General features: G+C 42.3%; 1 protein-coding gene across 3 annotated transcripts in view; it reads left to right on the forward strand.

The window, feature by feature from the left end:
* DHX35 (DEAH-box helicase 35) overlaps positions 1-16541 on the forward strand; it is an 83638-nt gene that overhangs the window by 25744 nt on the left and 41353 nt on the right. For all 3 annotated transcript variants that reach the window (XR_001882740.1, XM_017859119.1, XM_017859118.1), the window contains exons 5-9: positions 2920-3024; positions 5559-5620; positions 6453-6522; positions 9190-9249; positions 16418-16530. Coding sequence is in view for 2 of the 3 variants with exons in the window: in XM_017859119.1 (XP_017714608.1) it covers positions 2920-3024; positions 5559-5620; positions 6453-6522; positions 9190-9249; positions 16418-16530 (410 nt within the window). In the remaining variant the exon portion in view is untranslated. The remainder of the gene's footprint in view (positions 1-2919; positions 3025-5558; positions 5621-6452; positions 6523-9189; positions 9250-16417; positions 16531-16541) is intronic.

Consider the following 16541-nt stretch of genomic DNA (forward strand, 5'->3'; position numbering starts at 1 on the left):
TATCTGGCCCTGTCCCCATCAGCAGTCACTCTGCATTCCCCCTCCCACAGCCCCTGGCAACCACAAATCTGCCTTCTGTCTCTATGGATTCACTTATTCTGGACATTTCAGATCAATGAAATCTCACACTACGGCTTTTGTGTCTGTCTTTTTTTCACTCACTCAGCATCATGTTTTCTTTTCTTTTCTTTTCTTTTTTTTTTTGAGGCGGAGTCTTGCTCTGTCGCCCAGGCTGGAGTGCAGTGGCCGGATCTCAGCTCACTGCAAGCTCCGCCTCCCGGGTTCCCGCCATTCTCCTGCCTCAGCCTCCCAAGTAGCTGGGACTACAGGCGCCCGCCTCGTCACCCGGCTAGTTTTTTGTATTTTTAGTAGAGACGGGGTTTCACTGTGTTCGCCAGGATGGTCTCGATCTCCTGACCTTGTGATCCGCCCGTCTCGGCCTCCCAAAGTGCTGGGATTACAGGCTTGAGCCACCGCGCCCGGCGAAAATACATACTTTTTATAGCAGAATGTATTCAAACAGTGAAGGAGTAAGAATAAACAGGTTTGGCTTTTACCTTGTAGACTCATAAAATGATTATATTTTTACAGAGATTCGTTAATTTATGCTCATTTTTTAAAATTTAACATTTTTGTGGGTACATTGTAGGTGTATATATTTATGTATGCTCATTCTTATAAGCCTATTTTCTCCATCAGTTCCTAGTATCTCTATGCACACATTCTCTACCTGTACCATATTCTGAGATTTATAATATAATGATGTGTAGGGCTGAAATTGGAACAATAACAATAACAAGTCTGTCCTGGTGAAATGCTGGTCATTGGGAAATACAACCAACCAGAGGTAGAGCAGTATAGGATAACTTTCTGGTTTCATCAGATGTTTTGAAAGCCTACATGGTATAGACCAGCTGCCGGATGATTGATTTGGTTTTGGCTTCCCCAGTCTGTAATTTCAAGTCACCAGGCAGAGCTGCTTCTGATCCTCATCTGCTCTTCAGTGTCTTAAACACCGATGGGCAGGAAACGCCTGGGTGTGCCTGGCTCAGAAGCTGAGTGCAGAGAGCCTCTGCCTTCCTGAACCTGGGGCTGCTAGGGTGGAAAGGCTGGAGCGGTAAGCTCTGCCTCAGGACACCTCCTGTGCCAGCCACGTTCTAAAGTCAGCACCTGGGAACTGCGTGGGTGCTGGGGAGGTTGTCTCACCTGTGAAAGAGGGAGACTGAACTCCTTCCTTCTGTGGGGATTGGTGTGCTGGGTCCCTGGGAAACCTATTAATATTGCTTCCCTTTGGTTCTTTTCATTTAGGTAGTTTATGTGGTGGGAATACTAAACTTTCTTTTCCTTCTTTTTTTTTTGTCAACACAGCCTCTCTTTGTCACCCAGGCTGGAGTGCAGTGGGGTGATCTCAGCTCGTTGCAACCTCCACCTCCTGGGTTCAGGCGTCTCCTGCCTCAGCCTCCTGCGAGTAGCTGGGATTACAGGCGCGTGCCACCATGCCCAACTAACTTTTTGTATTTTTGGTAGAGATGGGGTTTCACCATGTTGGCTAAGTCTGGTCTTGAACTCCTGACCTCAGGTGATTTGCCTGCCTCGACCTCTCAAATTGCTGAGATTATAGGTGTGAACCACTGTATCCGGTCCTATTTTCTTTTAAATTAAACTAAATGATATTCATTATTGCTTTTCTAGTTTTATGCTTATTCATTCTTTTAAATATTTTCTATTAATAAGTTAACTTTTGAATAGCCTTCTTGAGGGGAATGCAGAGATCTTGCTGTTGGATTCATTTTTCTCTTTCCTGCATTCACTTTTTATTTGTTATGTTTTGATGGGTGAAATTTTGTCTATAGTTTATGGTCTTCATAATGTATTACATATTTTGTCTTTCACTTTATTATGCTACCTTGGATTTTTTATTAATCTTCTCATCCACTCATCTGCCCTCTTTATTTTAAACCCGAGTTCTAGTCTGTATTTCCCCTCTCAGTGGCTTTGGCAGCTGGAACACAGTTGTGAACTGTTTCACGTATCTCACTCTTGAAACTTACCTTTTTGCCTTCAATGAGAAAATGAAACTGACCTGGCATTGAATATGGTAATTCCTGTTCTGCCCTCATGGTCCAGGGGGATGGGTTTTCTTTTCGAGCGTGGAGATGAAACACTGTCTCTGGTTGGTGTGCCCTTTCTTTAGGAACAGGGTGAATCTTGTCATTTCTTTTACTTTCCTTTTTGCTTTGGCCACCAAATTTAGAGCTGAATTTGTGGCTCAACTTGAATAACTTTGGCATATCTATGTTTAACATTTTCTCATTGGCTTTGATCTTTTGAAATTTTTTCTGCAATTTTTTGGATCTTGATCTCTAACGTTTTTATGTGATTTTGTTTTTCATTGTATATGTTCTTGTAAGTTGCCCCAAGACCTTTATAGAATGGAGTGAGATATATAAGTTAATAATTGGCTGGGCATGGTGGCTCACACTTGTAATCCCAGCACTTTGAGAGACTGAGGTGGGCAAATTGCTTGAGGTCAGGAGTTCGAGACCAGCCTGGCCAACATGGCGAAACCCTGTCTTCACTAAAAATACAAAAATTAGCTGGGCCTGGTGGTGCTTGCCTGTAATCCCAGCTACTTAGGAGGTTGAGGCAGGTGGATTGCTTGAACCTGGGAGGTGGAGGTTGCAGTGAGCCGAGATTGTGCCACTGCACTCCAGCATGGGTGACAGAGTGAGACTCCGTCTCAATAATAATAATAATAATTGCAAAAGTTATTATGCTTGTTCTCTAATAACTTATCTTTCATTTTTCATTGTGTTCACATACTATTTAAAATATAAATGACCTTTAGATTTTCCATAGTATGTGCTCTGTGCAGTAATTTCTATGTCTCTATTTTCAGCATGATCTTTCTTCCCAAAGGTTGCAGGGAGAGTAGCTGAAGAAAGGGGTGCAGTGCTGGGCCACGAGGTGGGCTACTGCATCCGCTTTGATGACTGCACCGACCAACTGGCCACGAGAATTAAGGTAAAGTGCTCAAGCTGCTTTTCCTAGTGGAAATAAGGAAGAAGATTATTTTGGGAGAATTAAAAACATGTAGCCCTTGCTGCTGTACAGGACATTGATACCATGGCAGAAAGTGAAGAAAATTATCCTGACATTCAGAGACTTTAGTCATCTGGGAGACACAGAGCTGTTTCTTTCTTTTTTTTTTGAGACGGAGTCTTGCTCTGTCACTTAGGCTGGAGTGCAGTGGCACAATCTCAGCTCACTGCAAGCTCCGCCTCCTGGGTTCATGCCATTCTCCTGCCTCAGCCTCCCAAGTAGCTGGGACTACAGGCAACTGCCACCACGCCCGGCTAATTTTTTTTTTTCTATTTTTAGTAGAGACGGGGTTTCACCGTGTTAGCCAGGATGGTCTCGATCTCCTGACCTCGCGATCCGCCCACCTTGGCCTCCCAAAGTGCTGGGATTACAGGCGTGAGCCACCGCACCCGGCGGCACAGGACTCTTTCAAAGGGTCCTGCAATCTTAGCCCAGAAAGGAGATTGGAAGTAAGGTTTAGTCCTTGGTTCCACAGATGAAGAGGTTAAGGGCTTGGAAGGTTGAATGACTTGCCTGATATTATATGCTAATCAGTGATAGGACCAAGACTCAAAGCTGTCTTTTCTTATGTGTATTTTATTGTATTTTCACTGACTCAAATAGCTATCGAAATATAGAAACAAGCCTGTAAAAGACTTGAAAATAGAGACCAAGTAGTATAAGTTGATGAAGTGTAGAATTCATGAATGTTGTTTCACTAATTAGTAATTTTCCATTTACATATGAAAATGGATTTTATATGTGTGTTCTTTGGCCTCCTTGCTAATATTAAAATAATTAGTATCAATAGTAATCAGTGTATAATCAACTCAACAGGGTGTCTGCCTACTACCTACCACTGTGCTAGAATCAAAGTCTAATTAGACAGTGCTGTAAAACAGTGAATGAAAATAATCTGATGAAATGAAAATTGGTTATTAGAATCTCAGTTACCTCTTAATTTGCAACAGAGGAAAAATTGAAAATCAGATGAACTGAATGACCAATGTAGTGATTTATAAAAATATAGACCTTACTTTCCGGATTACTATATTTTGTTACATTCATTTTGCTAGGTGAAGGGAATATTTTTCTGTACCATCAAATATATTTGAACTAGCTAAATTTTCAGTGGTTTGCATAACCATAAAAACCTTTGAGCCATCCATAAAAACCTTTTGTATTCCATTTGGTCACAATTTCAAGGTGCTCAGTTCTTGACTGGTGATTTGTCATTGGTGGCAAGTTCTCACTTTCGCTCTTACATATGTATGTGGCAGCTAGTACCAGGTCCAAGAAAAATGTGATGGTAATGCATCCTGCTCTTAAAACAAAAAAAGCAAAAAACACTAAGATACAGCACGCAAGGGAGATGGTTTAACCTGAAAACAAATGCAGTACGTTAAGAAGGCTGTTACTATATGTTTCTGAAGCATTATAGATTCATTAATCTTAAATAATATTTGCTGACTTTTCTTGAGCACTACTCTGTCCTAGGTCCTATGCTAAATGCTTTACATGTACAGTCAGTCCTCTGCATCCTGTGGGTTCTACATCTGTGGATTCAACCAACCTTGATTTACTAATATTAAGAAATAAAAATAAGAAATAATGTAAATTTTAAAAAATACAGTATAACAACTATTTACATAACATTTACATTGTTTTAGGCATTCTAAATAATCTAGAGATGATTTAAAGTATATGGGAGGGTATGCATAGGTTACATACAAATAGTATGCCATTGTATATAGTGGACTTGAGCATCTGCAGATTTTGGTGTGGGCTGAGGGGGTCGGTCTCTAGAACCAACCCCCAAGGATACCAAGGAACTACTATACTATCTTATTTATTTTTCACATTAACTTGGTGAGGTACATACTTTGATTACCTCATTTTACAAATGAGCAATCAGGGACAGAGAAGATAAGTAACTTGCCCAAGGTTCACACAACTTAGTAAGAGATAGAGCCAGCATCTGAACTCCCAGCAGTCTGACACCATAGCCCATGTGCTTAACCATGATCTTGTCTAGATTCTGTGAAATAATATTAGTTGAAGTTTAAGTTAATAACATCAAGAACTGCAATCTGTAGTCTTTGGGACATTTGAAGAGCAATTTATCTTAGACTTAAGGTGTTTCTTTGGGCAGATACCAGTTGGTCTTCACTGCCTCTTTATCGATAGTACTAGTGGTGCAAGTGCAGAGGAAATGGGGCTTAGCTGATGTTTCCATAATAAATGCAAGTGAAATTCTGCTCAAAGATTTGCAACTCCAGCCGAGGACCCTATGTTTAAAGCCTTTTGTGAACAATTACATTGCTTGATAATGAAAATATGGAGGCATTTTCTCACAGTCCTTTGTGGGAATTTACTTGTACACATCCTGGCAAAGAGATTGCACTTGAACTTAAACAATACCATTAATATATAGTGTAAGTGAATTCTTTCTAAAGCTTTGTGTTTTTATTTTTTAGTTTCTTACTGATGGAATGCTGGTCAGGGAAATGATGGTTGATCCGTTGTTAACAAAATATAGGTAAATGTGTTTTTCTTACGATAACTTTCCTAGTTTCCAAAGTCCCCAGGGAGATGGAGAAGCAGGTGTGTTAGTAGCTGGGATTCATGTCTGTTTTAAGCTTCCCCAAAGCTTTTCTCTTGACCTTCGCTGTTGGGACCCTTGGTGTTTTTCTCAGAATTTAAATAGTATGGCCCTTTACAGTCAAAAATGGGCACATTAAAATTCCTGTCATGACTTAGTCTGGTGACTTGTCCTTTTTATTTTGCCTTGTCACACTCCAGTATTGATGGTGACTGCAGAGAACTAACTGGCCCATGTTAAATGTAATTTACAGAGTCTAAATAATTTTTTTTTATCACTTTCCCCCTCCTTGTATATCTGTCACTCACAGCATTAAAGCTGTCCCACCCAGGCTCTGGTATTCTCGAGGAGGGTGTCACATTTGACCCCCTGTTCCACGTATGTCACAACTGTAGTCAGCTACCTCTTTGACTGTTGTTATAGCTTAACAGTCTTCAGGTGGTTGGGCTTTGTTCTGATTTTTATGTGTTCTGTAGGGTTATAGGTAATGTTTTCATTTAAAATCAGATACTAAATTCAGTTGGAATTCAGTGTGAATGGTAAAACGCTTAAAGATAACAATAGTACACTTTTTAAAATTCAGATATGTTATTGTCACCGTTTTTATTAACCTAAGAATTACCTCTTTGTCAAAGAAGAGTAGCTTAGGTTTACTTTTGATGCAGAGTGATTGTATGAGGACTAAATACCCAGAGTCTCTTTGATGGTCTAGATGAGATGATGTGTGATTTTTTTAGAGGCTCACTGAGAGCTTCTCTTTGATTCTTAGTGTCATCATGCTGGATGAAGCCCACGAGAGGACCTTGTACACTGACATTGCCATTGGCTTGCTAAAAAAGGTATGACTTTACTGCCAGCTTTTTATTGTGTGTGTTTATTTTATTGCCTGATTACAAAAGCAATTGTAGCGACTTGGAAAATACAACAAAATACCAAGGAAGAAAATTAAAATCATCCATAATCCTACCCATTCAGAGAATATCAGCAGTAAAATGTTGGTATGTTTTCTTCTGTTTTCTGTGTGTGTGTGTGTGTGTGTGTGTGTGTACTTGGATCTGTTTTGGCATACTAGGGATTGATTGAATTATATATACTAATTTATATCTTTCATATTTCCCTTAACATTACATTAGGATCATTTTTCTGTGTCATTTAAATATTCTCTGGAGATACTATTTTTAATGGTTATTTAATCACATCTCTATCATAAAGTATTTAACTTCCCTTACTGTTAGCAATTTATATAGCTTGCAGATTTTAACTATTATAAATACTGTTGCAGCGAGCACCCTTGTAATTAAATCTGCTGCATTTGTGTTTCTTTCTTTATTATTAAGTTTCAAACATATCCCAAAGAAGTGTATAATGACCCCCATGTACCCATCATCTGGCTTCAACAATTACAACTCACAGCCAATCTTGTTTCAATCTTACCTCCACTCTCTCCTCCCTTCCCACATTTTCTGATTGTTTTCTTTGGACAGATTCCCAATTAGAGTCTAGAAAGAAGTGGTAGAACAGGGTGATTAAGAGCATAGGCATTGAGTCAGACTACCTGGGTTCAAATTCTGACTTTGCTGAGTTTACTCATCTCTAAAATGGGATAATAGGAGTATCTGTGCTGGTGTACTTTCCTCTATGGTAGCCACTACCTACCTGTGGCTATTGAGATAAAAGTTAATTAAAATACAAGAAAGTAAAAAAATTCAGGTTCTCAGTCACACTGGCTATTTTTCTTTTCTTTTTTTGTTTTTTTGAGACGGAGATTTTCTCTTGTTGCCCAGGCTGGAGTACAGTGGCGTGATCTTGGCTCACTGCAACCTCCGCCTCTCAGGTTCAAGCGATTCTCCTCCCTCAGGAGAATCTCCAGCCTTCCCGAATAACTGGGATTACAGGCATGTGCCACCGTGCCCTGCTAATTTTGTATTTTTAGTAGAGGTGGTGTTTGGTTCTTCCACGTTGGTCAGGCTGGTCTTGAACTCCCAACCTCAGGTGATCCGCCTGCCCTGGCCTCCCAAAGTCTTGGGTTTACAGGCGTGAGCCACTGTGCCCAGCTACATTGGCTATTTTTCAAGGGCTCTATAGCCACAGATGGCTAGTGGCTTATGCATCAGACAGTACAAATAAAGAAAGTTTTTGTCATTGCAGAGAGTTCTGTTAGACATAGGTGCTGTATATTGTGCTTTGTTTTGAAGCTTAAGTAAGATAGCAAAAAACTTCTAGGTTAGTGCCTGGCATAGGGTCACAGCTAGACTGTGAGGTTCTTTTGTGCAAATTAGAAAAAGATGTCCCCTCTGGGAGGATGTCTAGAGCTAGGTAGGAGGCAAGTGGGCTGGATTGCTGATGCCCTTGGCCCCCTCAGCCAGGCATCTTTGCACAGTGGGTATACTCTGTACCTGTATACAGGGCCTCTGGGCTAGCACATAAGTTAGTCTGTATTAGTTGTTATTATTACTATTTTCATTATGATTTTATTCCATTGCCAAAGATTTAGATTTTTTGATACTTTGAGGGAATTATTACCTTTTTCAGGAACAGTATAATAAGACGGCTGATTTCACTGAATTTTTGCCAACACTGAGTATTAGCCTTAAAAAAATAAATCCTTGCCAATGGGATAGATGGGGAAAAAAATCTCATTGTTATTATATATCTTAGCTGTAGCTCATTTGATCACTTCTCTAATGCCTGTTGATTATGTGTTTCTTTGAGTAACTTAATATCTTTTATCTCTCTTTTTTTTTTTTGCCATATTTCTGTCTTGGTGTTATCATTTATTGTTTGTTTGCTTTTAATATATTTTTTCTTTTGTTTTTTTTTTTTTGTTTTTTTTTTTTTTTTTTGAGATGGAGTCTCGCTCAGTCGCCCAGGTTGGAGTGCAGTGGCCAGATCTCAGCTCACTGCAAGCTCCGCCTCCCGGGTTCACGCCATTCTCCTGCCTCAGCCTCTGGAGTAGCTGGGGCTACAGGCGCCCGCCACCTTGCCCGGCTAATTTTTAATATATATATATTTTTAGTAGAGACGGGGTTTCACCATGTTAGCCAGGATGGTCTCGACCTCCTGACCTCGTGATCCATCCGTCTCTGCCTCCCAAAGTGCTGGGATTACAGGTTTGAGCCACCGCGCCCGGCCTAATATACTTTTGCATACACAGATTCAAACTATCTTGAGACCCGGGTTTCAGGAAAAAATGGTTTTATTCTCAGTAAATTCAGATTTGGGTCTTAAAGCTTCTTGATAGTTTTTATAATTAAAAAAATTTACTTTGGAAAATTCCATACATTTACAAAACTGGAAATAATAGTTTAATGACCCCCCCCCCTTACTTTTGACAATTATTAGTTTGTAGTCAGTCCTTTCATCTATAAGCTCCCCTACCTCCTCCTCAGGCAAAAAAAACCAAAAAACAAAAAAAACACTGAATTTTTGAATTACATTTCAGATATCAAATGATCTCATCCATAAGTATTGCACTATTATTATTTTTTAATGTCTTCTTTTTTTAGATTCAGAAAAAGCGAGGGGATCTTCGATTGATTGTGGCTTCAGCCACTCTGGATGCGGACGTAAGAGCCTTTCCTCTCCTTTCCTCCTCTCCTCACAAACACTTTCGTCCTATATATCCTTGGGAAGTTGCCTCTAGCAAGAGCTTATCTTTGGCAGAATGGCCTACCTTCTTTATGGGACCATCTGATGTCCTAGATTTCATATAATCAGAGGATACTCCTTTTCAGCTTGTGGGTGGAAATTAGCCTGGAATTAATTAAGTTCATAATTACCTACCTGTCTTGTTTATCTACATTCTGTCTTTCTCCTCACTTAGGCAGCTTCTTTTTATTATTTTTTCAGTATGAGTCTGTATTTCTTGAATTTGTTTATTTATGACTATACTGTATATATTTAGATTTTTCTGTGCAATTGAAGTTTCTCCTGGGCTGGGCACAGTGGCTCACACTTGTAATCCCAGCCCTTTGGGAGGCTGAGGCAGGCGGATCACTTGAGGTCAGGAGTTTGAGGCCAGCCCGGCCAACATGGTGAAACCCCATCTCTACTAAAAATACAAAATTAACTGGGCGTAGTGGCGCATCCCTATAATCCCAGCTACTTGGGAGGCTGAGGCAGGAATATTGCTTGAACCTGGAAGGCAGAGGTTGTAGTGAGCCGAGATCGCTCCATTGAACTCCAGCTTGGGCAACAAGAGCAAAACTTCATCTCAAAAAAAAAAAAAGTTTCTCCTGTATGTATCATAATTTCCATGTTGAAGTTTTTTATGGCTAGGTTTACTTGTTTTTCTCTCTTGATGACCGATAGTTTAAACAGCAGTTCAACTCAACAAATACTTTTGACCACTTGCTATATATACATGCAGAAATAGATGTTTGCAGTTCAGTGTGTTCAAAGTACTGAGGCAGCCAAGGAGGGAGCCCTTAACTCCAGCCAGCCGGGGGGTGCCCAGAAACTTTCATAAAGGTGGTGACGTACCAGCTGTGCTTGAAAGATGGACAGCCGTTTTCCAGATGGATGAAGGTGGGGAAGGGCACCCTAAGCATAAATGAAATCACAGGGACATGACCATGAGTTCACGGAGCTTCGAGTCTTATCTTATCTGCCAGACCCTTATGGGTGAATTACCCCTGAACTTCCTCTCTGACTTTATTTTCTTCCACTTTCTCCAGTGCTCGCTACATTCCAGCCTCACTGGTCCCCTTGCTGTTCCTCAAAACAACCCAGGCATGCTTATGCTATGGAGGAACCCTCTTTTTAGATCATTCTTCCCCAGTCTAAGGTTCTCTCCTAATTTCATTCCGGTTTTGAGTATTTATTATTTCCTCAGAGAGGCGCTATCTAAAACAGCACCCCAGTTGCTCTTTATTCCCTTATTCTGGTTTTATTTTATGTTTATCACTTTTCTATCACTACTTAACATTATATGCATTGTTTATTGTGTGTCTCCTGTCACTAAAACGTGAGCTCCATGAAGATCAGGACTTTGTCTCATTTTGTCCCTTCCACCTAAAACAATGTCTGGCACAGAGTAGGCACTTGGGTTGAATGAATTTTGATTGAATGGAAAGCAATGGAAGATTAAAATGGGGAGGTTAGGGTCGGATGACGGAAGGCCTTACAGGCTCAGTCAGAGAGGATGAGCTCCATCCTATATCTGGTTGGGAGCCATGGGAACATGTGAGAGGGCAGTGACTTCATCATGTTTGGGCTCTAGAAAGATCATTCTGAGTGCTATGTATGGGAGACAAGAGTAGATATGGAGTCTCCAGTAGATACGGAGGCCAGTTCTGAAATCCAAGTGAGATGTGGTCCCTGGCTCCTGGCTCCTAGTCTCCCTGTGGCTTCTGGGAAACAGAACAACTTGGAGAGAGAGAAAGCGCAGCATGGCGAAGGTGAATGTCCAATGTGTCTGGAGACTGGTTTCTCAGACTTTTCTACAGGCTGTAGGAGTCTGTTGTCTTGGGTCTGCCCATGGCAACTTTTGGGTTAAAGCTCCTCTCTTGGCCGGGCACGGTGGCTCAAGCCTGTAATCCCAGCACTTTGGGAGGCCGAGATGGGCGGATCACGAGGTCAGGAGATCAAGACCATCCTGGCTAACATGGTGAAACCCCGTCTCTATTAAAAAATACAAAAAATTAGCCGGGCGTGGTGGCGGGCGCATGTAGTCCCAGCCACTCGGGAGGCTGAGGCAGGAGAATGGCGTGAACCCGGGAGGCGGAGCTTGCAGTGAGCTGAGATCCGGCCACTGCACTCCAGCCTGGGCGACAGAGTGAGACTCCGTCTCAAAAAAATAAAAAAAAAAAAGCTCCTCTCTTGCCCTGTTTAATTGTCATCTCTCTCACCCATGGTATCTGCTGGCATGCTATTTTGTGGACTATGGCTGACTTCACCTCTAGTTAGCTCCTCTGTGGCCACGTTACACAGAACATCTCTCTCTTTTTCACCCTCCCTTAAAATTATTAAATTAAGTTAAAAATTATTCTAGTTTTTGTTATGTTCAAAACTGTAATGTCCAAGTCTTTTCTTAGATGCATTTTATTGATTGATTGATTGATTGATCGAGACCGAGTCTCTCTTGCCCAGGCTGGAGTGCAGTGGTGTGATCTCAGCTCACTGCAAACTCTGCCTCCCAGGTTCAAGTGATTCTTGTGCTTCCGTGCCCCGAGTAGCTGGGACTACAGGCGTGAGCGACTATGCTTGGCTAATTTTTGTATTTTTAGGAGAGAAGGGGTTTCATCATGTTGGCCAGGCTGGTCTCGAATTCCGGACCTCAGGTGATCGTCCTGCCTTGGGCTACCAAAGTGCTGGATTTACAGGCGTGAACCACCACGCCCGGCCAGATTCATTGTTAATTAATACTAATTGTTCACAATTGCCTTTTATTGTCTTGGTGTGACACAGAGATGAAAAAATAGCTTCTTTCAGTTCTGTCTATGGTAGTTGATATAGATGACTTTCTGGAAGCAGTTTTGTAAGCAGGAAGGCAGCATGTAGGAACTTTGTCCTGCCTTGCTCTGCTGTGGTACGGGACATGCTGGACCCTGGTGAGCTGGGCCATTCCTTCTTATTCCATCCTCACTGCTCAGCCAGTACCTCCTGTGTGAGGAGGACAGTGGTTTCTATGTGTCTCTGAATGGGGGATCTGTGTGTGTGAGTCATCTCTGTGTGGGTTGTGGGTCCGTGTGTGAGCGGCCTATGTGAGGTATGGGATGTGAGTTTGTATGTGAGTGAAAGAAAGAAAGAGGATATGAGTGGGCAAAAGAGGGCAAGAACGAGGAGGACCATGTGGGAGTGGCAGTGGGGTTGGGTATGGCTTAGGAAACATTTTGATCTAGAGACCCAGGGAAGTCCAGAACTCATCCCCTGCCCCCCAGTGGCTCGGTCTGTGGGTGATAGACTAACTTCAAACCTCCTAGAGCTAGGGCTGCTGATAGGCCACCTGCTGTGGTTTCTCTCAGCGACTGGGGTGGCCCAGCCTGCAGATGAAGACAGCGGCAGCTGCAGCTGGGAGGCAGAGACCAGCAGAGCATGATGGGGCTGATCAAATAGCTGCTTTGGTTGCTTTAGCTGCTTTCTTAATGTAAGCCCATTTAAATGAACAATTATGTAACATGACTGGATATAATTATGAAGTATTTATTGATCCTGTATCACATGATATTATGATATTGCTTTTCTTTTATTTGCATCCAACTACATGGCAGAATATGTGGTTACTACTCCCATAGTTTTTTTGTTGTAAGTCCAGCTACTTGAAGAGAGACTAATTTCTCTTTCCAGGTTCTTAGAGAAGGAACTTAGGATCACCTGGGGTCAGATCCACACCCTGGACCTGTCTACATGGGCCAAGGGCTATTGGCCAAGGGATGGGTGTCTTGGGTAGACATGGCTGCTTGGCGGCCACTCCGGTGGATCAGGAAGGAGCAGCTACCAGGGAAGGAGCCTATGGTGAGCTAGAAGACAACCCTGCAGATGGCCACATCATTTACAGTCCATTTCATAGACTGTCCCCTGCCTTTATATGATGTACGCTTCTTACCGTGTCTGTATGTCAACGTGACCCCACCTCTTTCAAACCTGACTCAAACTCCTCTTTTCTGGGTGTGTTGAACTCATTTTACTCTTCTTGTTCCTTGATCCTGCCTCAAGATTCTTGCATTGTTGGTACTATATTTATTTACTTTTTTATGTATTTTGTATTTCCAAATAAAGATACAAGATAAAGATCTAAAGGTCTTGTGCCTTCTCAGTAAATGCTGAGTCTTAATTCTTTTTTTTTTTTTTGAGACAGTTTCGCTCTTGTTGCCCAGGCTGGTGCGCAATGTCGCGATCTTGGCTCACTGCAACCTCCGCCTCCCAGATTCAAACGATTCTCTGCCTCAGCCTTCCTAGTAGCTGGGATTACAGGCGCCCTCCACCACGCCTAGCCATTTTTTTTTTTTTGCATTTTTAGTAGAGATGGAATTTCACTGTGTTGGCCAGGCTGGTTTTGAACTGACCTCAATCGATCCACCCGCCTTGGCCTCCCAAAGTGCTGGGATTACAGGCATGAGCCACCGCATCTGGCCTAGACTTAATTCTTGAAAGAGTAACTCCCTATCTTTAACTTCCTTAACGGTAAGGTTTAGACATCCACTCTAATAAAATTGTCAAGGCATCATCTTCCTTGTTCTGCTTGCCTTTTTGGTAACATTCACCCCTGTCCAAGCGCTTTGGTAAAATCTTCCTCCTCCTCCTTCCAAAGCTCCTGGAGCCCTGCCACCTCCCCTCTCCCACCTCCTTGTTGGCTTCCTCTTGGGCTCCTTCTCTGTCTGCTCTTCCCCCTCAAGGCTACACACCCCTGTGGCCCCTAGTTCAGCTGAGCCTTCATGCTTGTGGCAGTCTTGACTGTGTGCCTGCACACTAGCCTTAGCTGTCTGGCAGCTGGCTAGCCGTGGACATCCTAAACTCATAAACTTGTGACTCTCGGATTCTCCATCTTAGTCTCTTTCTCGTGATCATTCAGACCAAGACCTCCATTGCTTTAAGAAGTTTTTATCCCCGGTTGAGTAAGAAGTCACTCCAGCCTTCTTTCCAATGTGCATGTATGTGCACACTCACTCACTGATTGCTAGTTCCTACCAGTTGTATCTGTGGAATGATTTGCACAGGTTCACACTTTGTCTCCCCTGCACTATTATGATAGCTTCATTAGTTTGTTTGCCTCAAATCTTTTAGTTCCTCTGCCCTTCTCCAAAATGGCCACTGGAGTCCAGGATCCAGCTTGCGGGTCTGATAATATCATGCCCATCCTCACTGCCCTTGTCTTGCCCATTGGATAAAGTGTCAGTGCAGCTCAGCACTTGGGTCCCTTCAGAGTTATGGCTAACATCACTTACTGAGTGCTATTCTAGGCTAGACGTGTGCCACAGCTGTCCCACACACTTTATTTGAACCTCACAGCAACCTTGCAGGGTGGATAGCAGGTTGTCCATTTTGCAGATGAGAGGGCTGACTCAGAGACGAGGGAGGCCTGCCCTAGACCTTGCCTGTGTTCTCCCTTAGGGACCCCTTTACATTTTAGTCCACACTGTGCTGTTGTCCTGGTAAGGGATGTCTCCCCTTCCCAGCCAGTAATAATCCTCCTTAGCCTTTACGGTGCAGGCAAGGGATATTGCCGCCTCCATAAAGCTCTCCCTGAAAGCCAGTAGTTCTTAACTTTTCATTCTACAGATTTTAATCTGCAGCTCTTTCCTGGTCACAGGGTCAGTCTGCCTTAGGGTTTATTTTATCAGCTCTTTGCACATCTGCCTTCTGTGAACTCTTTACACATCTGCCTTCTGTGAACTCTTTACTCTTTTGGGGCCTGGGGTGTCTGTTCCCACTTGTTTGTGTGTTTCTTCTAGTGTACCTGTGCTGTGCATGTCATAGGGCTGCAGGAAGGCTGAAGCGACTTGCAGGGAATTTACCCAAAAGAAAGTGAACAGGGGTACTGTGTGGAATTCTGCATAGCAAAGCATAGTTTTGTTGGCATGAGGCACTTTTATGTCTGTGCTTATTCTTCTCAATTTTGAGGTTAATGTATAACATCCGTGTACTTTGTAGTTAAATCAGTTTACTCTTTTAAAAATACCCCTCAGAGCCCCTTCACTTAGTGTTTGATGCCGTTCATTAGCACAGCTCCTGGGCTTCTGGGTTTCCTGGAGCAGGATGGACATATTTTATAAAGGTACATAGGGAAATAAAGACAAGCTTTGCAGTTACGTGGCCAGGCCTTGGGGAAATGAGTAGAGGTGGGGAATGGAAAGGGGACCCAGATTCAAATAGTGGAGCACTCCACCCGACGGGACATCCATGCCCCCTCTGCAGTGGATACCAGCTGCTTCCCATCTGGTGCTCACTTGCCTGCCTGCATAGTAGTCACTTAACTTTTCTCAGTCTCAGCTTCTCTTTGTACCTTAGGGTCACATTCCCCAAGAGAGGATCTTTGGTGGTGTTTCCTTCCTCCATCATTGGCCAGAGCCCTTAAGACAGGTCTCCTTGTGGGCTGCAAGTGGTAGTCAAGTACCATTAAATAGGATGTGGCCACCTGTTTGGGAGAAACTGCCAAGAGACACTTCTCCCAACGGTACTACAGGAGTGTCGGGGAAGTACATGATTGATGGCCTACCCCATGCAAAGCCTCGCACTCACTACTGTAGGGTGTGTAAAGATGGAGAAGACACTATCCCTGCCATCAAGTGACCTAAAACCAGTAACAATGGGGCCAGAAACACACCTACTGTTCACAGAAGGAAAAGTTTCCTTATAAATTGATAACTCGAATGATCATATCTATGTTTTCCAGATAGAGTTACGCACCAACCTGATCTAACCTGTACTGAACTTGAATCACACCTTTGACCAAATTTTTGCTTAAATGAAATAGAGAGGATAGGAATAAGATAACTAATACTACAGCTACATGTTAACTCAGATGCTATACTGAATGCACTTTTGAAATCTAACCTTTATTATTTTTATGAAAACTTTAGTAAAGACTGTCGTTGAAATGTGATTCCCCGCAATTGCAGTTAGAAAAATGTGAATTTAAAAAATGTATGTTGCAACCCATAATCTGTATTGCGTATATGTAATCCTTGCTACTCACCTGTCTTTGGTCAGTTTTAATATTATTTTTTTCCTTCCATGAATCGCTATGAACCTTTTTCTCTAAGAGAAATGAAGAATTAATTTTTTTCTTTTTAGAAATTCCAGGATTTCTTTAATCAAAATGAAACCAGTGATCCAGCAAGGGATACAAGTGTGATCCTTACAGTGGAAGGGCGAACATTTCCGGTGGATATCTTTTATCTACAAAGGTTTGATGATG

The sequence above is a fragment of the Rhinopithecus bieti genome, unplaced genomic scaffold (assembly GCF_001698545.2).
Source record: "Rhinopithecus bieti isolate Rb0 unplaced genomic scaffold, ASM169854v2 scaffold_38981, whole genome shotgun sequence".
Taxonomy (NCBI): domain Eukaryota; kingdom Metazoa; phylum Chordata; class Mammalia; order Primates; family Cercopithecidae; genus Rhinopithecus; species Rhinopithecus bieti.